Source organism: Trachemys scripta, chromosome 11, assembly GCF_013100865.1.
Source record: "Trachemys scripta elegans isolate TJP31775 chromosome 11, CAS_Tse_1.0, whole genome shotgun sequence".
Taxonomy (NCBI): Eukaryota; Metazoa; Chordata; order Testudines; family Emydidae; genus Trachemys; species Trachemys scripta.
This window is the reverse complement of record NC_048308.1, coordinates 75,547,361-75,568,997: the sequence shown is the minus strand read 5'-3', so window position 1 is coordinate 75,568,997 and position 21,637 is coordinate 75,547,361. Positions and strand designations below refer to the sequence as shown.

General features: G+C 52.3%; 1 protein-coding gene across 8 annotated transcripts in view; it reads right to left on the bottom strand.

Moving 5' to 3' along the window:
* The window catches only part of LOC117884963 (anion exchange protein 3-like), a 62,228-nt gene that overhangs the window by 20,789 nt on the left and 19,802 nt on the right, over positions 1-21,637 (bottom strand). For all 8 annotated transcript variants that reach the window (XM_034786028.1, XM_034786029.1, XM_034786027.1 and 5 more), the window contains 5 exons: positions 10,827-10,978; positions 9,839-10,019; positions 6,601-6,736; positions 5,352-5,532; positions 792-891 (listed from right to left, as the gene is read on the bottom strand). In XM_034786028.1, the coding sequence (XP_034641919.1) occupies positions 792-891; positions 5,352-5,532; positions 6,601-6,736; positions 9,839-10,019; positions 10,827-10,978 (750 nt within the window). The remainder of the gene's footprint in view (positions 1-791; positions 892-5,351; positions 5,533-6,600; positions 6,737-9,838; positions 10,020-10,826; positions 10,979-21,637) is intronic.

The window sequence follows — 21,637 nt, the reverse complement described above, 5'->3', positions numbered from 1 at the left end:
AGTCTCCTTGTGAGAAGGAAGAATGTATCTGTACTGTCTCCACTGTGAGGTTCACACAGCCAGCAAAAGGCCATCCTGACCCTTTCTCAGCCAGCCCAAGTGCCCGGGGAAGTGTCATTCCACTGGCTATTGGGCAGCTTCTCATACCATAACTCACACAGCACTGCAAAGTTCATACCAAATTCCACCAGTGAGGCTCAGGGTCTTTACCCAGCCTGCTTATCTAGGCTCTGAAACTGGCCTGAGCGTGTGGCTTTAAGCAGAGATGGGCAAAACAATTTGGAAAATGCACCACACTGAAGTGTCACCGGAAAGTGAATCCAATGCTTGACAAGGTTCTGAAACGTTCAATGAAGGATCCCCACTCAATATTCTTCCCTCCCAGAAGGGGGTTGAGATGGGCAGGGCCAAACATTTGCCTGACTCTTAGTCCCCACTCCACTCCCCACCATCCAAGCTGGGAGCAGCTTTTCCTGGGGAAGGTCCAGGGACATGCTGTCCCCACTCAGGGCATGGCCTGGCAAGCTGACTGTAGCAGAGAGGCTTTTGGGGCCTGAAGGATATCCCCAAAAGCCACCAAGTCCCCCGTAAGATGACAGCAGGAAGAGGCAAGAAGGGGCTATTAGAGGGAGGTTCCCAGGGCTTGGAAAGTGGCTCCTTCCCGCCTTAAAGTTTGTATAACAGGGATTGGCATCCAAATACTCCAGGCAGGTAAGCGCATGTGTCTGGCTGGGCACCGCCTGGGCTCTGAACTGGGCCTCCCCAGCGGGGTTCTGACCGGCACTTCTTACCCACGAGGACCACGGATGCCTCAGCATCTTCAGGAATCTTCTCCATCAGTTTCAGATATTTGCCGCGATGCCCCTCGGAACTGTGGAGATGCAGATTTTTCTATCCCAGTCAGAAAGAAACATGCACAGGTGAGGACTGGACTCCCAGGCCCGACTCCTCCTCTCCCCTTCCCTCCCCCACCCAGCCCCCTGCATCACCGGACCCGGCTCCTCCCCCTTCTCATCATTGGGGTGGCTGGAAAAGACCAGCAGCTTTCAAAAGTGCTAGTGGGAGTCAATGGGACAGTCACTGCATCACCGGGCCTAACTCCTCCCCTCCCCCACCCAGCCCCCTGCCTCACCGGGCCAACTCCTCCCCTCCCCCACCCAGCCCCCTGCCTCACCGGGCCAACTCCTCCCCTCCCCCACCCAGCCCCCTGCCTCACCGGGCCAACTCCTCCCCTCCCCCACCCAGCCCCCTGCATCACCATTGACACTGGGTCAGACTCCTCTCCTTCTCCACTCAGTGCTGCATGTCGCCATTTCCACCTGAATCTCATTCCCCACCCCCTCATGTGTTGCCATTTACTCTTGGTCCTGATCCCCTGCCCCACATTTCACCATTTACATTGGGCCTGACTCCCCCAGCTGCCCCTCACCATTTACATCTGGGCTCAACTCTCTCTGCGCCACCATTTCACCTGCGTCCGAGTGCCCGCTCCCCCCGCCCATGTGCTGCAGGGCGCCATTTCCACCTGGGCCAATCCCCGACCCTGCACAGCATGTCAGCACTTACACTTAGACCCGGAGGGGTTCACTCATTCATGTTTATAAAGCACTTTGAAATCTGTGGGTAGAAGGTGCTTGGAAGGGCAGAGGCTGAGTAGTATATTTATTTGTGTACTGCAGCCATGTCTAGGGGTCTCAGCCATGGACCTGGGTCCTGTTGTTATGCATGTGTACAGCGCCTGGCACAAAGGGAAGGTCCCTTCCCCATGGAGCTCACAATCTAAGACAGGAGATGACAGGTGGATACATCAAACCAGCAGGAACACTTGGGTCCAGTAAAGTTGTTCTCCTGTCTCTGGACATCTGGGCATATGCTGCTGATTAAAAACTTCTCCAGGTGACAAGCACAGTCTCTGAGCAACCGCTCCCACCCCCCACTCTGCCCTTCTAATCACACAGAGGACTGTGTGATATAAACTGTTCAGGAAGGACAAGCAGGGCAGAAAAGGTGGGGGAGTTGCATTGTATGTAAGAGAGGAGTATGACTGCTCAGAGCTCCGGTCTGAAACTGCAGAAAAACCTGAGAGTCTCTGGATAAAGTTGAGAAGTGTGAGCAACAAGGGAGATGTCGTGGTCGGAGTCTGCTATAGACCACCAGACCAGGGGGATGAGGTGGATGAGGCTTTCTTCCGGCAACTAACAGAAGTTGCTAGATCGCAGGCCCTGGTTCTCATGGGAGACTTTAATCACCCTGATATCTGCTGGGAGAGCAATACAGCGGTGCACAGACAATCCAGGAAGTTTCTGGAAAGTGTAGGGGACAATTTCCTGTTGCAAATGCGGGAGGAACCAACTAGGGGCAGAGCTTTTCTTGACCTGCTGCTCACAAACAGGGAAGAATTAGTAGGGGAAGCAAAAGTGGATGGGAACCTGGGAGGCAGCGACCATGAGATGGTCGAGTTCAGGATCCTGACACAAGGAAGAAAGGAGAGCAGCAGAATACGGACCCTGGACTTCAGAAAAGCAGACTTTGACTCCCTCAGGGAACAGATGGGCAGGATCCCCTGGGAGAATAACATGAAGAGCAAAGGGGTCCAGGAGAACTGGTTTTATTTTAAAGAATCCTTATTGCGGTTGCAGGAACAAACCATCCCGACGTGTAGAAAGAATAGTAAATATGGCAGGTGACCAGCTTGGCTTAACAGTGGAATCCTTGCTGACCTTAAACGCTAAAAAGAAGCTTACAAGAAGTGGAAGATTGGACAAATGACCAGGGAGGAGTATAAAAATATTGCTCAGGCGTGCAGGAGTGAAATCAGGAAGGCCAAATCGCACTTGGAGCTGCAGCTAGCAAGAGATGTTAAGAGTAACAAGAAGGGTTTCTTCAGGTATGTTAGCAACAAGAAGAAAGTCAAGGAAAGTGTGGGCCCCTTACTGAATGACAGAGGCAACCTAGTGACAGAGGATGTGGAAAAAGCTAATGTACTCAATGCTTGTTTTGCCTCTGTCTTCACAAACAAGGTCAACTCCCAGACTGCTAGACTGGGCAGGACAGTATGGGGAGGAGGTGACCAGCCCTCCGTGGAGAAACAAGTGGTTCGGGACTATTTAGAAAAACTGGATGAGCACAAATCCATGGGGCTGAATGTGCTGCATCCGAGGGTTCTAAACGAATTGGCAGATGTGATTGCGGAGCCATTGGCCATCATCTTTGAAAACTCATAGCGATCGGGGGAGGTCCCGGATGACTGGAAAAAGGCTAATGTAGTGCCCATCTTTAAAAAAGGGAAGGAGGAGGATCCGGGGAACTACAGGCCAGTCAGCCTCACCTCAGTCCCTGGAAAAATCATGGAGCAGGTCCTCAAGGAATCAATTATGAAACACTTAGAGGAGAGGAAAATGATCAGGAACAATCAGCATGGATCCATCAAGGGGAAGTCGTGCCTGACTAACCTAAATGCCTTCTATGAGGAGATAACTGGCTCTGTGGATGAGGGGAAAGCAGTAGATGTATTATTCCTTGACTTGAGCAAAGCTTTTGATACGGTCTCCCACAGTATTCTTGCCGGCAAGTTAAAGAAGTATGGGCTGGACGAATGGACTGTAAGGTGGATAGAAAGCTGGCTAGATCGTCGGGCTCAACGGGTAGTGATCAATGGCTCCATGTCTAGTTGGCAGACGGTTTCAAGCGGAGTGTCCCAAGGGTCGGTCCTGAGGCCGGTTTTGTTTAATCTCTTTATTAATGATCTGGAGGATGGTGTGGACTGCACTCTCAGCAAGTTTGCAGATGACACTAAACTGGGAGGCGTGGTAGATACATTGGAGGGTAGGGATCGGATACAGAGTGACCTAGACAAATTAGAGGATTGGGCCAAAAAAAACCTGATGAGGTTCAACAAGGACAAGTGCAGAGTCCTGCACTTAGGACGGAAGAATCCTATGCACTGCTACAGACTAGGGACTGAATGGCTAGGTAGCAGTTCTGCAGAAAAAGACCTAGCGGTCACAGTGGACGAGAAGCTGGATATAAGTCAACAGTGTGCTCTTGTTGCCAAGAAGGCTAACGGCATTTTGGGCTGTATAAGTAGGGGCATTGCCAGCAGATCGAGGAATGTGATCGTTCCCCTTTATTCGACATTGGTGAGGCCTCATCTGGAGTACTGTGTCCAGTTTTGGGCCCCACACTACAAGAAGGATGTGGAAAAATTGGAAAGAGTCCAGCGGAGGGCAACAAAAATGATTAGGGGTCTGGAGCACATGACTTATGAGGAGAGGCTGAGGGAACTGGGATTGTTTAGTCTCCAGAAGAGAAGAATGAGGGGGGATTTGATAGTTGCTTTCAACTACCTGAAGTGGGGTTCCAAAGAGGATGGAGCTTGGCTGTTCTCAGTGGTGGCAGATGACAGAACAAGGAGCAATGGTCTCAAGTTGCAGTGGGGGAGGTCTAGGTTGGATATTAGGAAACACTATTTCACTAGGAGGGTGGTGAAGCACTGGAATGGGTTACCTAGGGAAGTGATGGAATCTCCTTCCTTAAAAACCTCTAAGGCCCGGCTTGACAAAGCCCTGGCAGGGATGATTTAGTTGGTGTTGGTCCTGCTTTGAGCAGGGGGTTGGACTAGATGACCCCCTGAAGTCCCTTCCAACCCTGATCTTCTATGAGTCTATGACTGACAAGATCCAAAACAAGGCCTGGTGCCACAGGTCAGTTATTTCCTCCTCTGCTGTTGTGGCATATTGTCCCTCACCCCACAGAAGGAGCTGGCTCCAGACTTTCCCTGCACCAGTTCCATTCCTTTACCCTTGTCTTCACCCGGCTCCCCTTCAGCATCCTCACCAGTCTCTCGCTCATCATTAGCACCAACGAGAGACAGAGAGGCAGGCAGACGCAGAGGTGATGCAGCAGCCAGCCAGCCCTTGAATGAGGGCAGCAGCACTGCACTGTCTAGGGGAATGGTACCAGACATAGTGCTGCCAGGGGAGCTGTCACTCACACCATAAATTAAGGCCAAGATTTATCAAAAATGGGAATCTAAAATTAGGTTCCTAAATCCATATTTAGGCACCTCAATAAGTGACCTGGATTTGAAGTGCTGGTTGCCTGCAACTGCTGCCGATTCAGTGGGAGCTGCCAGGCGCTTAGCTCTTGTGGCAATCAGGCCACTTATTCAAATGCCTAGAGATGGGTTTGAAAGCCTCACTCTAGACTTCTGCTTTTTTCAGTGGTGAGTATCTAGCCCCCAAAGGGTGCTGGGTGGCACCCCCTGGTCCCCGCCCCAAACAGCTCCATGGCAGGGCTGGGGGAGGCAGGGCAAGGGCAAAGCAATAACTTGCAAGTCCCCCTTCCCTCACCTCTTTGCACTCCGAGTCCTGGGCTCTGGGGTCCAGCATCTCGATGCGCTCCTCACCCATCAGGGGCACGCACGTGTCGGCCGTGTGGTTGTGGTTGTGATGGTGGTTCCCCACTATCGAATTCATACTGGAGCTGGAGTGGTTTCGGGGGAAGAACCCCTCCTTCTCATCATTGGGGTGGCTGGAAAGGACACCAGCAGCTTTCAAAAGTGCGAGTGGGAGTCAATGGGACAGTCGCTGCCCTTCGGCTTCCTTTCAAAAGCAGAATGCTGGGACACTCCCGCAGCAGCTTCATGGGCTGCACTCAGCTGGCACTTGCAGTTTGGGAAGCCCAATACTGAGTAGGCATGAATAATTCTTCCCCACAACCCAGCTGTGGCTGGGCCGGAGATGTGTGAATTCCCCACTCAGAGATTCCTCTCGTCTAGATAGGGCCCAGGCCCACTGGGGGAGCAGGTGGTGCTGGGACACACCAGCCTGGATCCAAATGAACACAGGGACTGAACTCCTCTGAATGCAGTTAATGGCACTTGGCTGGGGCAGGGCAGGGCACCTGTGCCCTACGCTCCCTTTGCAAGAACCAAGAATAAAGCAACTGATCTCTGATCTGCTCCAATCACTTCGGGACGCTCCTCTCTGCTCGCTCCACCCCACACCCCCTCTCACTGCCCCGCTAGAGCCCTTATACCTCATCATCATCTTGGCCCCACAGTCTCCACCTTGCTTTCCTTAGGGACCGTTTCCTCACCACAGGCACAGGCCTTGTCTCTGTTCATTCTCCTGCCTCCCTTCCCTCTCTATTCGCCTTCCCCTGGAGACCTCTCAGGAGTCCCGTCCCGAGGGCCCTTCACTAGCTCTTCCATTGCCTCCCCCGAGGCTCTGCTCCCCTCCCAACTCCCCCACCCCACACCGTGGCCCTGCTCCCTCTGCCCCAGGCTATGACACCCCCAGTCCCTCCCCCCCTCAGCATGGCCCTGCTCTAATGAACACTCCCTGTCTTCCCCTCCATCACTCCCTCAGAGGCTCTGGTTCCTCCACTTCATCACCCGCCATCAGGGCCAGGTCCTATTCTGAATTCAGGTTGTGTACTCCACCCCTTCCCTTTCTGTTCCCTCTACTGCCCCGGCTCCCTGAGCCTCTCGCCTCTGGTCCTGCTTCCATCTCTGCACTTCGAGTTTCTCCATTACTCCTGCATCCCCTCCTCACCCCTGTTGCCCCCTCACGCAGTCCCCAGCTCCTGACCGCCTACCTGTGCTTGAGCAGAAGGGCACGCAGCACGTTGGCTCTGTCCTCCCCTTTGATCTGGTCGGAGATAATCATGGTCTCCACCACGAGGTGAGCGATGCCAGGAAGGGTGGTTTGCTCCAGGTCCAGCAACACAGCACCTGGGCGAGGGAGGGGGAGACAGCTGGTCAGGGTGCCCACCTCCAGCATCCCCACAGACCCCGCCCAGATACTAGTGTTGCCAGCTGGGAGAGAGCAAGCACCAGCACTGCCTTTAGGCAGGGATCAGTGAGGCCATGGGGCCTGGCACTTCCCCTATGTCCAGTCAAACACACGCCAACATCAGCCACCTTCTCACACTACCCCAGTAGTGTACTTGGTCCTGCTAGTGAAGGCAGGGGGCTGGACTCGATGACCTTTCAAGGTCCCTTCCAGTTCTAGGAGATGGGATATCTCCATTAATTAAAAAAAATAATTAAATTAAAAATTATGGGGCTTCATGCTTCATGCAGCCTTCAGCCTCCACTCTCCCCCCCATTATTTTTAGTAAAAGTCACAGACCGGTCACGGGCTTCTGTGCATTTTTGTTTATTGCCCACGACGTTCCTGGGACCTTTACTAAAAATAACTGTGACAAAACCTTAACCTTAGTCATTAGTCTCTGTTCCTGACTCAGAGGTGGTGGCTGTGAAGTGCCATCTCTGCATCTCTCTCCATCGCCCAGGGTTGGACACAGCTTCCTCATCACTTGGGGATATGAAGTCTGGGACCATCCCCAGCAAATTAAGGAAAGCTCTTTCCCTTTTTCTGGGCCCAGGAGTCAATGTGGGTGTCTGTCCCTGTCTCTCCTCTGCCCTGCTGGCTGCCCAGTTGCCCTCTCTGGGCTTGGTCAGGGCTTTGTGTCTCCTGGTTTCCCTCTGCACAGAGAGTCTTTATCGGGGGAGAGTCGGTGTAGTTCTGCCCAGACCCGTCTGTCACTGGTTTGGATTTGTGCGTCCCAGTCACTCCGCGATTGGGGTTTCCTGACAGCGTCTAGCAGCTTGAGCATTGTTCGCTTTGCCCTGGGAGCAAACTGCCCTGCTCCTGGAGTCAGGGCTGCTGCCCTTGGGGACCCAGGCTGGAGGAATGGGCCATGCTTACATTTGGGGTTAGCTGCTGACCCACTTGTGCTTTGTGGTGGGGGGCTGTGACAAGGTGCTGATTAGAAAGACTGCAGAATCAGCCCCCTGCCACGCCAGCCCCATTTGGGTGAATAAAGTCGAGCTGGCTGGAAAGAGCCTGCCCTAACTGGGGAATGAGAGCCAGCTGCCAGCCCAATCAGCCCAGGGATATAGAAGAGGCTGGGAAGAAGGCGGCGGGGTGGTGGGACGGAGGAGAGTGAGGGAGTGCAGGCAGGCAGGCAGAAAGCCCTTCCCCCCTGGGTTCAGACACAAGGAACCCAGAGCTGTAGAAGCTGTATGATGAGAAGCTGGTGGGAGCACAAACTTGTAAATAAAAGCACCAGTAGTTTCAGACCCAGAGGGTCTCAGAGTGACTTTATCTGAGCCCTTGCAGAGGGAAGAGCCAGGAGGGCCAGCTGTGCTCTGTTACGGGGCGAAGCGGGCGTTTGCTGCACTGGCTGAGGTGGTAGCAGGAGTGTTCTGTTGTGGGTGTCAATGAGTAGGGGGAACTGGCAGGTCCTGCTTGGCTGCTGTTGGGGGTGAAGTTCCCATGTGCAGAGGGTTTGTCTGCAGCAGGATCACAGCACTGAAGAGTTTTAGAAACAGTGTATTGGGAGGCTATGTTGCTAGTCATTTCTTTCAGGCCTAGAAAACCTGAGAAGCGTTTTATTGCCATACTTTTACAGGCTGTCTGAAGTTCCCCTCGTGTTATTCTGAAGCACGGGCCTGTATCATTTCAGACGTGTTCAGACTCGTGTTGCTGCAGTAACATTTTAGTTTGTTTTGGGGCTTTTTCTGAATACCCTGACGTGTGTCTCCCAGAGCGACCTCCAGGGTCCTGGTACTGTGGGAGGGTTCTAGCAGATGCATGTTTCTGTGGAGATACTCTTGTACAGAACATTTAAATCCAATACACCTAAAGAACGCCTCTCCTGGGTGGGTAGAGGCCTCTCCAACTTGCTCTCCCACATAGTCTGGATGCTAGGAACAGCGCAAAGTCTTCCTCCTCCCGGAGCATAGAAATAAATTCAGCTCAGACCTTCTCCGTCGGCAAGGCTGGTCCTAGGGCTCCTCCCTCAGTATTGTTCAGCCCATTTCCCCAGTCCTCTCTGTGCGGAGGCAGAGTATCACCTCACCCTGCCTGCCTACCCTTTCGGGCAGGATGAGGTGCCAGCCTGTTACATCTGGGCTCTGGGTACCTTTCATTACAAGATACAATACAAAGATATGTCAGTGCTAAAAGAGCAGCACATTTGCCTCTCTTGCCCCAACACAAACGCACTGAGCCCCAGGCAGCCAATATGGCCCACACCAGTCTCCCAGACCCATTGCTCCAATAACCCACCCCCACCCCCTGCCCAAATGCTTGCTCACGCAGGGGCTGCCAGCAGACTCAGATTGTTCCAGACCAGGGGCAGCGAGTTCCAAAGTCAATAGTTTCACCCAGAGAATGCCCTGCCAGCAGCCCCCGCTCTTTCCTACGGAGGGGGCCCTGGCTTGGGCGCCGCTGTGAGCGTGTGGACCAGGGGAAGAGGTGTCGCCCTGGTATGAGGCTCCCAGGCCATTCCGGGCTTTAGAGAACGTGATTCATTTAAAAAAAAACACCTCCAACCAGCAGCTCACAACCGCACGGCTCTTGGCAATGGTGTGTCCTGTTTCACGAGTTCCCATCTAGGTTGCACAGTCTCCTGCCTAGAGAGGACCTGAATTTCTTATGGAAAAGACAAACTTTAAAACACAAAACCCCTTTGGTCTCTTTATTGGCCCAATGCGCAGGCCCTGCACAGGGTGCGCGTTCCAGCCAGTCCTTGGAGTCAGCAGTCATGTCTGATAAGACATGGGGCCTGGCACACCAGAGGGGGACCCTGACACCCATGCCAGAGCCTGGTCACACAGGCCATAGGAGCCTCTCTCACTTCCTTAGTTTTCCTTAAAAGAACCTGGGTTGAGACACTGTTGAAGTGTCTATTAAGGAGACAGAACCCACGAATAGCAGCTGCCCTACAAATGTCTCCCCCATGGTGAGGCCCAAATTTACCTGGCAGTTCTCCTGTCCTCTCTCTGCAGGAGCCCATCGGTCATGCAAAGGCTGCTGAGACTCACCGTGAGCAATGGTCTTCCTGAGCTCCAGCAGGCTGCGGAAGGATAGTGAGGCTACGTGAGGCTTCCCCCACCGTGCTGTGTCCTCCTCCACGTCCTCCTCAAACTTGATCCAGCGCGCTGTCTCCTTCCAGTGCATCTCCTGGTTCTTATCTACAACCAGCTCGTTCAGCTCCACAAACACCTGCCACCCCGGGGTTAAAGCAAAAACATTCAACTCAACAGCAGCGGGGAACCTCCTCAGCAATACCGGCTCCACAAGCGATATTATCTTGTCCTCACCTCCCTCCACCAGCTGAGCGGAGAACACTGGGCCAAAGGACTCTGCTAACTGGCCCAGGCGCAGGACACCTAAAGGAATGGGGGAGCAATGGTGTCCTCTCTCACTCAACGTACGAAAGGTTTGGTGACCAGAAGCGGCTAGAACAAATATCCCAGGGACAGCTGGCAGGAGTTCCCAGCAATGCACAACACCAGAGCATAGCGCACCCATTCTTTCACATATGCCACTCCAGAGCACACAGTGACCCTGGAGGGATGTGAACGGTTCTACCCTGCAGCTCTCATTGTCTCTAGTGTGAAGATTTTACCTCTCTCACCAATCACTGGCCAAGATAGGAGAGATTCCCCCCTGCCCAAGAGACCTCCCATCCTGTCACTGCTCTCAGCAGGGTGGTGCCATTACTGTGCTGCCAACAACCCTGATTTTATTGCAATTATCAGGATATTTGATGTGTTTCTTAAAACCAGACCTTTAGCAGGGATATGATTTTTGTAAGAATCTCTGCTTTCATTTTAAAAAGTAAGTTTCTAGCCATCCTGGCTGTGGAGAAAAGATTGAAAATCTGAACCCTAAGACCAGAAGGCAGAAAGCAAACAATCAGAACCCCACATTTACTACTTTTTAAATCTTGTTATTTCTAAGCCCATCTCCTGCTTTTGGGGGCCTGACGTGATTTGTGGCCACCTGGAGAGGGTGTGGCTTGTATACCTCATGGGGACGCCTGTCCAGCTTCTTTTTCTTCTTCTTCTTCTTGATAGATGGGGTTGACACCATCTTCCTGCTGGTTCTGGTGCTCTGGCTCCTAGATGGTTTCTTCACCAGATGCCGCCTCACACCAGGGTTATCTTCAAAGCGGTGGCCTGGAGACAAAGCAAGCAAGGAAAGATGGATGGTGTGTTTAGTGGAACTGTGCTGGCAGGCAGGCAAACACACAGGTGTCTCAGCAGCTCCTGCTAGCATTCCCATTGCAGCTGGAGCGCTCACACTCCAGCGAGGCAAGTTCTTGTAGCCCCCAGTATTTGGCTGTTTCTAACATTTGAGAACAATCACCCGTTGGGATGACGCTTTCCAAGCTGCACTCTGCTGAGCATGAATTTGTCAATATAAAGTCAAGTAAAATGGTTATCCCATTTCTGAGTAGGAAGTGAGTGACGAAATTCCACATGCACTTCCCAGGAGTAGCAAGGTCCTGGACCCTTCTGGGCCAGCTCCAGCACCACAGCATGGGGGAGTGCAATGCTACAATCTGACAGGGAAACGGCCCCGAGTGAGAAGTGCCTTTGAATGCCCAGGGACTGCCAGGCACTAACAGTGGCTCCAGGAACAGCCTCGCAGGGAGACGATGCCTAGGGCTGGGTAAGAAGCCCTCAGTGGGAGAGTATTTTTGTGCTCCATTTTAACGTTCCTCTGCTCTTTGTGAGCAAGAGACAAACCTCACCCAGGAAAGGGGCTCCCTGGCTGAGTCTGTGGGGTTTTTGCAGTAACATGGTGAGAATTGGGTCTAATTAGGCTCTTCTGGGAGAGTCTGAAGATCAGATTGTGTGTCCTTGCAGAGCTTGGGGCGTGGGGTTCGTTTTTTAAAGCCGTTTCCGTCAATGCTCCACATGCAGGAAGGCCATGCTACGTGTGACTGTGGCTAACTCAGCCGTGTAGCATGGAGGGGAGGGATTCCTCAGCCACTGCAGAAAACACTGGATGACATGTTGCGTTACATGATCATGCAGTGAAAGGCTGCAGTGTAATAATGCAAACACACAAGGGGCTAGAGTGAAGGCTGCACAATTAACTCTAGCAATCCCTGACTTCCAAGGGATCAGTCATGCAGCTTTCATGATCTCTTCCAGTTCTGACTTGCAGCGTCCAGCTGGCTGACTCAAAGACACCTGAACAGCAAGGCTGCATTACAGGTTGACCACTGCACACTGTCAGCGCAGTGCTGGCGGCATTAGCAATATCAGAGAAAAGGGACAGCGGACATAAACCCCTATGCAACAGGCCTGAACAGCGACTGTTCTTCTGACTGCATTGGTGCTGTGACAACAGCGTGCTGTGGAGAGGTGAGGCTCCCCGCGAGGCGGAGAAGCTGAAGCTTCCTTGGAGAACACCAAAGAAAGGGGGCAATTAAGTTCTGGGCTTTGTTACAGGGTGATGAGCCGCAGCGAAAGGTGGATTAGGCTAGTCAGGGAGCCCCCCAGTCCACTGTTTCCCATTAGGTAGAGGTCTGTGGAGCCTCCCCAGGCCTGCCTGCAGGGGAAGCCAAGATCTGTTCCCCCTGAGAGGCTCATCAGGGAAGGAGAGTCACCTTGCCTTGGGGGCTCCAAGTCTCTCAGGACAGCCCCATCCTGCCCGGGATGAAGGGCAGCATCTGCGCGCTGTTCTCTTTCAGCTGGGCCTCAAGAACTTTGACCTTCAGAATGTGAAAAGCACCAGACTTCAAAGCAAAGCAATGCCCCCACTGGCACTGCAGCACCTCAGCAACGGTTTGCGGCGCTATGCCCCTGTACCCACGGGAATGTGGGCCCCTTCCAGCCACAGGAAGGAGATCTCCAGCGCCAGGACAGCCACACCACAACCTCGCTCCTCGGGAATCTGGGTCACTACGTTAAAGATAGAATAGATCCATACTGAGCCTGTGGGGATTTTCCCCATTGGCTGCGCGGCTGATGTGAGTCCTGCTGACAGTTGGACTCCTCCATGTTCCATTACTGGAATATCAATGGAAGCCAATAACTGCCCATCGACGCCAGCGAGCTGCTGCTGGTGTTCTGGGAGCTGCACTGCACGGGGGCCGTGTGTTCTCTCTGCATTCCTGTGCATGCACACAGATTTCACTATTTGTATGGTGTGTGTCCGGGACAGAACGGTGTGTCCTTGTGCATGACTGTGCTTTATGAATATGGATGTGATGCGAATGTATGTGAAAAGAAGCGTGTGGCTGGTATGTGAGTGCTATGAGCGTGTGTGATCTGTATGAGCTGAGGGCACAAGATGTGAATACACCTTTTAACACTATGTTCACGAGGCACATACCAAACTGACTTGTTGATGTATACATTTCTACGCCTCCATCCTTGGAGAATATGAGCATCATTTAATCTCAACACACCCGTGACGTAGGGAAAGGTTATTTATCCCCATGCTACAGGCAGAAGTGCCGCCAGCTTTTCCGCTGCCCCAGGCGGCGGAAGGTCCCACCCCGAAATGCCACCCCCCTGAGGCGGCGGAAGGTCCCGCCACAGAAATACCGCCACGGTTGCCACCCCCTAAATTGCAGCGCCCTAGGCGACCGCCTAGGTCGCCTAATGGGTTGCGCTGGCCCTGGCTACAGGTGGCAACAGGGGCCCAACAAGCCTGAGGTCACACAGCGAGTCTCCCAATGGGAAACCCCAATCCAATAGCAGGGGCAGCATTCTGCACTGGTCACCTGAGGAACAGCCCCAGGCATCATTCCCTTGAGGTGTAAGGAGCCTGGAAAGCCATGGCGAGGCCCTGCCTGTGAAACTGAAGAGGCCAAGCCTCTCACTAGCCCCTCTAGTGGCCTCTTGTAGTCGGTGAATACGAAGGGGCAGACGATGGAGCTTGGCAGGCTCTGCATGAGGCGCTCAGGGCAGGTGAGCAATTCCCTATAAATACTGCCTGCTGGGATCTCTTTGGAAGAAAGCATTGGAACCTCTCAGACACCTCCACTACCTCTGCTAGGAGCGGTGGATCCCTTGGTCACCATGATGGAAAGCAGCTGACAGAGCTAAAGGACTCAGCATGCAAAGATGGGCCTACAAACTCCAAAAACAGCCACGGGTTTGGGTATCTCAGTAAGGGACCCAGCCTGAGGCACCTTAGGCCCCGTTTTTCAGAAGGGATCCCAGTGGCTTCAGTTGGAGTTCTGGGTGCTCCGCCCATCCACAAATCAAGCTCAAGGTATCTGAAGCTCAGCACCTAAAACCAGAGGTCACTGTTGTAACTCTGGCCCTTGTTCTGAGTCAGCAGCAGGAGACTGTTGGCTAAGGCTTGTCTAAACAGAGGCCTACTGCGTGACAAGCCTGGTGTGCTCTAAGTCACTGTGTGAACCCTGCAACCACACACTAAAAGTTCTCTCATGCAGGGTCTCTCAAACTTTTTCTTTCTGAGCCTCCCTCCCCCCCCATATGCTATAAAAACTCCATGGCCACCTGTTCCACAGTAACTGGTTTTCTGCATCTAAAAGCCATGGCTGGCGTTAAGGGGTGGCAAGCAGGGCAGTTGCCCAGGGCCCCGTGCCACAGGGGGCTCTGTGAAGCTAAGTTGCTCAGCCTTCTGCTTCAGCCCCAGGTGGTGGGGCTCAGGGCCCCAACGCTTCACCCCCATGCAGTGGGACTTCGGCTTTCTGCCCTGGGCTCCAGCAAGTCTAACACTGGCCCTACTTGGCAGACCACCTGAAACCTGCTCGTGGCCCCCCCAGGCGACCCCAGACCCCTGGTTGAGAACCACTGCTCTAGTGCACTGACGTCCTGCTGCTACAACCTATGGAACTTTAGTGTGCGGTACCAAGGTCCACGTGGCCAGTTAATGTGTGGCTTGCTAGTGCCCTGTAGGCTTTCATCCCGGCTTGCTGAGCACTGCGTTTCTGTGTAGACTCGGCACAGTCGTCTGCCCCACCCTGGCCTAAAGCCAACCCGAGTGAAGTAAAAAGAAACTTCTCAGGACACCAGAGACTGCGGTAGTTGCCTTATCACTACCTTTTTGTGATTGTGCCAGGAGCGAAGTGTGAGACAGGATGATAACTGGTGAGATAGAAGCTGGGAATGGGCGAGAGGGGATGGATCACTTGATGATTGCCTGTTCTATTCATTCCCTCTGAAGTATCTGGCATTGTCCACTGTCGGAAGACAGGATACTGGGCGAGATGGACCATTGGTTTGACCCCGTATGGCCGTTCTCATGTTCCATTTCCAAACACAGTTTATTGATCAAAGGTCTAATGATTGGTACATGTCCCTCCCAAAGGAAGTCATCAAGAGTCTCCTCCACTAAGAGACTCAGCAGGTTCCCCCCAGCCTTCACCAGCCAAGGAGCACCTGTGCCGGACAGTCAAGCCATGGCCCAAAGCTCCCTAGCACCTCAAGAACCTTAGCTTGCAGCTGACACAAAGATTGGGGAAGGGTAGATAATGCAGAGGACAGGTCAGTGATACAGAGTGATCTGGTGCACTTGGCGAGTGGGGTGCAAGCAAACAATACTTGTTTTAATATGGCTAAATATAAGTGTATCTATCTAGGAACAAAGACTGTAGGCCACACTTACAGGAAGGGGGGAACTTTATCCTGGCAAGCAGGGACTCTAAAAAAGGCATGTGGATAATCCGCAGAACATGATCCGTCAGTGTGACACTGTGGCCAAAAGCGCTAATGAAATTCCCCTGCTTATGGATACAAGCATTACAAGTAGGAGCAGGGAGGTTATTTTACCTCTGTATTTGGCACTGGTGTGGCCACTGTGGAAATACCGTGCCCAGTTCTGGTGTCCACAATTCAAGGAGGATGTTGATATATTGGAGAGGGTTCAGAGAAGAACCTCGAGAATGATTAAAGGATTGGAAAACTTGCCTTATAGTGACAGACGCAAGGAGCTCAATATATTTAGCTTAACAAAGAGAAGGTTAAGGAGTGACTTGATCATCGCCAATAAGCACCTACACGAGGAACAAATATTTGATAATGGGCTCTTCAGTTTAGCAGAGAAAGATCTGACATGATCTAACGGCTGGAAGAAGCAGCTAGACAAATTCAGACAGGAAATAAGGTGTATATTTTTAGCTGTGAGAATAATTAACCCTTGGAATAATTTACCCAGCGTCGTGATGAATTCTCCATCACTGACTATTTTTAAATCAAGATTGGATTTTAAAAAAAATATGTTCTAGTTCAAAAGAAACTATTGTGGGGCAGGCCTCTGGCCTGTGTTATGCAGGAGGTCAGACTAGATGATCACAGTGGTCTAGCCTTCGAATCTACGAATCTAAGTGCATGTTGCTGGCTGAAACTCAAGCAAAAAAGACTGTTTGTTCTCCTCTTCCCTGAAACAACAGCTCCAGCGAAACCTGAGGGATGGCATCTGCAAAGTAACTAAAAACTCCTGACAGAAGCATCCCAATCTGTGACTGGACTGAGACCACCTAGCTTGACCATGCTGTGACTGGGATTTACCGAAGCCACAGTGAAGGTAAAGAAACCTGTCTTTGCTTCCTACACACCCCTAAGATAAGCTTTCAAAGAGACTGAGCGCTGGATTTCAGTAAAGCGTTTGATACTGTACCCCATGAGGAATTAGTGGTTAAACTGAAAAACATGGGGATCGATATGAAAATCCAGAGGTGGATAAGGAATTGGTTAATGGGGAGAATGCAGCGGGTCGTATTAAAGGGTGAACTGTCGGGTTGGAGGGAGGTTACTAGTGGAGTGCCTCAAGGTTCGGTTTTGGGACCCATTTTATTTAATTTATTTATAACTGACCTCGGGACCGATTGCAGGAGTGGGCTGATAAAGTTTGCGGATGATACGAAGGTGGGAGGCGTTGTAAATTCGGAGGAGGATAGGGATATCCTGCAGGGAGACTTGAATGAGCTTGTGAATTGGAGTATCAGGAATAGGATGAAATTTAATAGTAAAAAGTGTAAGGTGATGCATTTGGGGATGACTAATAAAAATTTTAGTTACAAGATGGGGATGCATTGGTTAGAAGTAACGGAGGAGGAGAAGGACCTAGGGGTCCTGGTAGACCGCAGGATGACTATGAGTCGACAATGCGACGCGGCGGTGAAAAAAGCCAATGCTGTCTTGGGATGCATTAGGCGAGGTATATCTAGTAGGGATAAGGAGGTCCTGCTTCCGTTGTACAAGGCGCTGGTGAGACCTCATTTGGAGTACTGTGTGCAGTTCTGGTCTCCCATGTTTAAAAAAGATGAACTTAAACTGGAACGGGTGCAGAGAAGGGCCACTAGGATGATCAGAGGAATGGAAAACCTGTCGTATAAAAAGAGACTAGAGGAGCTTGGGTTGTTTAGTCTGACAAAGCGAAGGCTGAGGGGGGATATGATTGCTATCTTTAACTATATTAGAGGGATTAATACGAGGGAGGGAGAAGAATTATTCCAGCTTAGTACTAATGTGGATACGAGAACGAATGGATATAAACTGGCCGTGGGGAGGTTCAGGCTTGAAATTAGACGAAGGTTTCTGACCGTCAGAGGGGTGAAATATTGGAACGGCCTTCCGAGGGAAACGGTGGGGGCGACGGACCTGTCTGGTTTTAAGATTAAGTTAGATAAATTTATGGAGGGAATGGTTTAATGGTAAAACATAGTAGTCGAGGAAAACCAAGAAATGGTAGGTAAATTGTATAATGGCTGAAAGGGGTCAGGCTGGAGACTCTTGCCTATATGCTCGGGGTCTTACTGATCGCCATATTTGGGGTCGGGAAGGAATTTTCCTCCAGGGCAGATTGGCTGAGCCTCTGGAGGTTTTTCGCCTTCCTCCGCAGCATGGGGCAGGGATCTCTAGCAGGAGGGTTTCTGCCGATTGAAGTCACCTAAAACAGGATTGGGGACTTCAACAGCAGAGTCCAGGGAAGGGGTAGGGACGGTTTTATGGCCTGCAGCATGCAGGGGGTCAGACCAGATGATCATAATGGTCCCTTCTGACCTTAAAGTCTATGAGTCTATGAGTCTATGAGTCTATGAGTCAGTCCAACTCAGAAACCGCTGCTGGTAAAGACAAACCACCGAAGAAGGTGGGGGGAGACCAAACACACAAACCCAGGGAATGCCGGGGTCAAGTGTAAATCATCACATTTCAAAGAATGGAAGTAACAAAAAGTGGGCCTGACAACTCACCAAGCACCTTGCTTTCCATTCCCAGCACCTTCGTTATTAGCAACAGTTTTACAGCAGCACCTAAGGAGTCAGCCAAGGGCAAGACCCCAGCACATTGGGTGCTGCACAGACCATAGCAAGGCAGTCCCTGCCCCCCAGTATGTCCACTCCAAAGAGATGAGATGGACAGAGGGCAAGAGGAAGGAAGGGTTATCGCCGTTTTACACATGGGGATGGGGCAAGTTTCCCAGGCTCACACCAAGTGTCTGCAGCAGAGCCAGAAACTGAATCTCAAGCTACTGAGTCCTAGCCCAGGGCTTTAACCACAAGTCCATCTTGCCTCTTGTGAGCTCCTTGGGCCTGGGACAGCACCCAGGACAAGAGGGGGCCTTTGGGCAGCTACCACAATAAAACAGGAGTAGTAATACTGCTGGCTTCAGGCTGAACTGTAAAGCCACCTCTTTACTGCTGCTTTTGCCGCCACCTCCTAACAAAACCCACATACCAACACCCATGCAGCCTACCCTGCCCTGGGGAGAGACAGGCAACAGGTGCCAGGGCTGGGCTCTCGGATTTCTATATAATCGCTGGGAGGGCCTCCAAGACCAGGTGGGTGGATGGATAAGGGGATGACAAAAGGAGAGGAGAAAGAAACTGCTCCCAGCATATTCTCTCTCTCACACACACACACACACACACACACACTCTTTCATGCCTCTTCTCATCTTTCTTCTTTCTCCAGTCACTGGACCTTGCCCAGCACCAGGTTTCACACCCAGGGCCACACATACTACTGAATCCTTCCCCATTATCTTTAGTCCACACTGCAGAGCTGAGAACTTGATACCAGCTGATAGTGCAGTCAGATCCCAGACCCCAGCTCAAATTCCTGCAAATAGCATACATAACAGCCTGAGACTCTGCCCTAGGCTTTGCATATCCTGAGACCACCAGGCTACACCAGCTTGGTACCAAAGACAAATGACAAAATGTCGTTTCCACAATAAGTTCCAGTCCAGAGCTGCATCTTCCCTGGCTGTGGGGCAGACCAATCCGGATCTGCATCCAGGATTGCTCAGGTAAGACAATGACAGAGAAATGCCTCAACACCACAGTGACTGGCCTACACAAATACCTGAGACACAACACAGACAGTGGGCAGCGTCTTCCAAGTGCTCAGACACAGGGGCACATAGAGGAAACAGTGGGAACTGTCTGGATGGGAGCTGTGTACCACAAACTCTAACTCAGGGACGCCTATTCTGAGAGACAGAGCAATGGACAGACAGCACTCTGCATGTGTGAGTGACAGAGAGAGAGAGAGAGAGAGAGAGAGAGACAGCGAGCGCACTCAGTTCAGGGCCCTGAGCCCTTCACTACAGTGCAGGTCAGGTACTTACAGACGGGCTCCCCACCAGGGTAACCCAGCTGGTTTCTGATGGCCTCCCATAAATCATAATCTTCAAAACTGAGGGCAAACTCCTCCAAATCTTCGTAGCCGACCACGTTGTGGATGCAGCTGCCTATCCCCACCTCTGGGATGTCACCCCCTCCTGCCTCCTCTCCATCATGAATGGCAGTCATTGTGTCCTTGGCAAGGTCAGGGGTCAAGGCTCATGAGCTATGCACCACACTTGCAAGACCAGAGTTTGGTGTTGTTTATCTGAGTTCCAGAAGATGAGCTGCCCAGCAAGGTCCCTGCTCTGGATGACCTGTCAGGATGTTCGTAGCACCATGGAGACCACCATGCCCTCACTGTTTGGGTCCCCCTCGGCTGGGGGAAGGCATGTGATGCTGGTGGCAGCAGCCCTAGGGACTGATGAGCTCCTGGAAAGAAAGGTTCCACTGGGGGAGGTTTGCTGCGGGAAAGGCTGTAATGCAGGGCTTTCTCCACTCGCTCCCTGGGCCAAGGGGCTCTTCATCGGCAGAGGAGTTTCCTGCTGGAGGGCCAGAGACCCTGTGCATGTGTAGCACTGCCTGCTCCTCTCCCGCTCTCCCCACTTTGGTGACTCGCTCCCTCCCTCTCCAGCCTGGAAAGCAGCCTATTGAATTCTCCATGTCCTCAGGCCCAGAGCATGCATTTCCATGACGTCTCTTCCATCTGCTCTCACATACGCACAGGGGCAGATCCCAGGACACAGGCTGCACCCAAAGGACCCCAGGTACCTCTCTAAACAACAGGAAACACAAGTCACAGGTCCCAGCTGGGCAACAATTATCCAATGATTCTGGGCTTGAGCTCCCTCAGAGTCACTTCAGCAGGGGTTTCTCCCTTTCTCAGATAGGACAGCTCCTCCCACACGGCTGCTGCACTACCGGAACTCTCCTGGCAAGCAAAGACACTGCTAGCTGGGAAAGTATGTCAAGAGGAGAGGGCTGGAACTAAGGGATGCAGGGAGCCCTAAAATCAAGAGGGTAACAGGATGGAGGTGAGAAAAGGCACAGAGCCAAGGGGTGGGAGGTGAGGAAAGGCTTGGAGCTACATGAGTGAGTCCGAACTGAGGGCATAAGTAGAATGGAAGGGGGGAGTCTGAGGCAGAGCAGCAGGGGGCTGCGGGTTGGGATTGAGGGACACTAGCGGAGCTGTGGGAAGGGGTAAGAGAGCCCAGGACTGCAGGGCAGGATAGAAGAGCATCAGCAGAGTGGAAGGGAGAAGCCCAGGGCTGGAATAGCAGGAAGGGTGCCGCAGGTAAGGATGGAGGCCTAATGGGGAAGAAGTGCTAGCTGAGGTCTCTTATTCCAGGACAGTGACTGTTAAGAGGGTGGTGCTTGCGAATGCAGTGAATGGTCTCCAGACAAAGCTGCAAGAAGTGTTTAGACTCGAGACTGTCTAAACCGTCAGGTCAGAGGCACATCTAGTAACTGGGCCCTGGGTCTCTCTCCAAGGTCCCCTGTATTCCACACCAGGAGGGGACAGCTCCCTGTGTGACAATGAGAATGGTTCTATAGACCCCAAAACACTTTACAAACTCACCAAACTGATACAAGCTTCCCAGGAATCACCCACCCTCGCTGAAAGGCAGCCTCGACTCACGGTGGGAAGAAGGGGAAGGCAAAGCACAGGGACACCACACACCAGCAGGGGAGCTGGGATCATTTTTATAGGAGGGGTGCTGAAAGCGGCAACCATATATTTGGTTATTACTACAGTCAAGCCAGGGGTTGCTGCCACACCCTCATCATCCCTAGTCCCAGCACCCCTGCACACCAGGTTCAGGCAGGAAGTGAAGCAAAATCCTGTCACCAAAGGAAACTCTTGGCAGTATCTAGGGAGGCAGACTGCAATTCCCCCAGGTGGAATTGGGTCAGGCCAAGGGTGCTAAAACTGCACCCTTGCTTCAAGGGCCCTGGGATCTGTCGCAACTCACTATGAACTGCCAGGACTTTGGTTCAACTTTTCAACCAAAATTCAGCACAGTGCTGGGAAAACAGCAAGGGACATGTTTCCTGGCCCCTGCACCCAAGGAATGGGAGGACTAACCACCAGGCTTAGCTCCCAGGGGGATGGCAGAGTCTTAGGGATGACACAAAGTGGGGAGGGAAGGTATGGCTGGGTTACTCAGACCTTACAACCAAGAGGATGGGCCTGGGGGTAAAGGCCCAGGCCTGATGCCGAGGGGGATGGGCCGGGGGGGGGGGGGGGGGGGGGGAGGCGCAGGCCCGATTGCCGGGG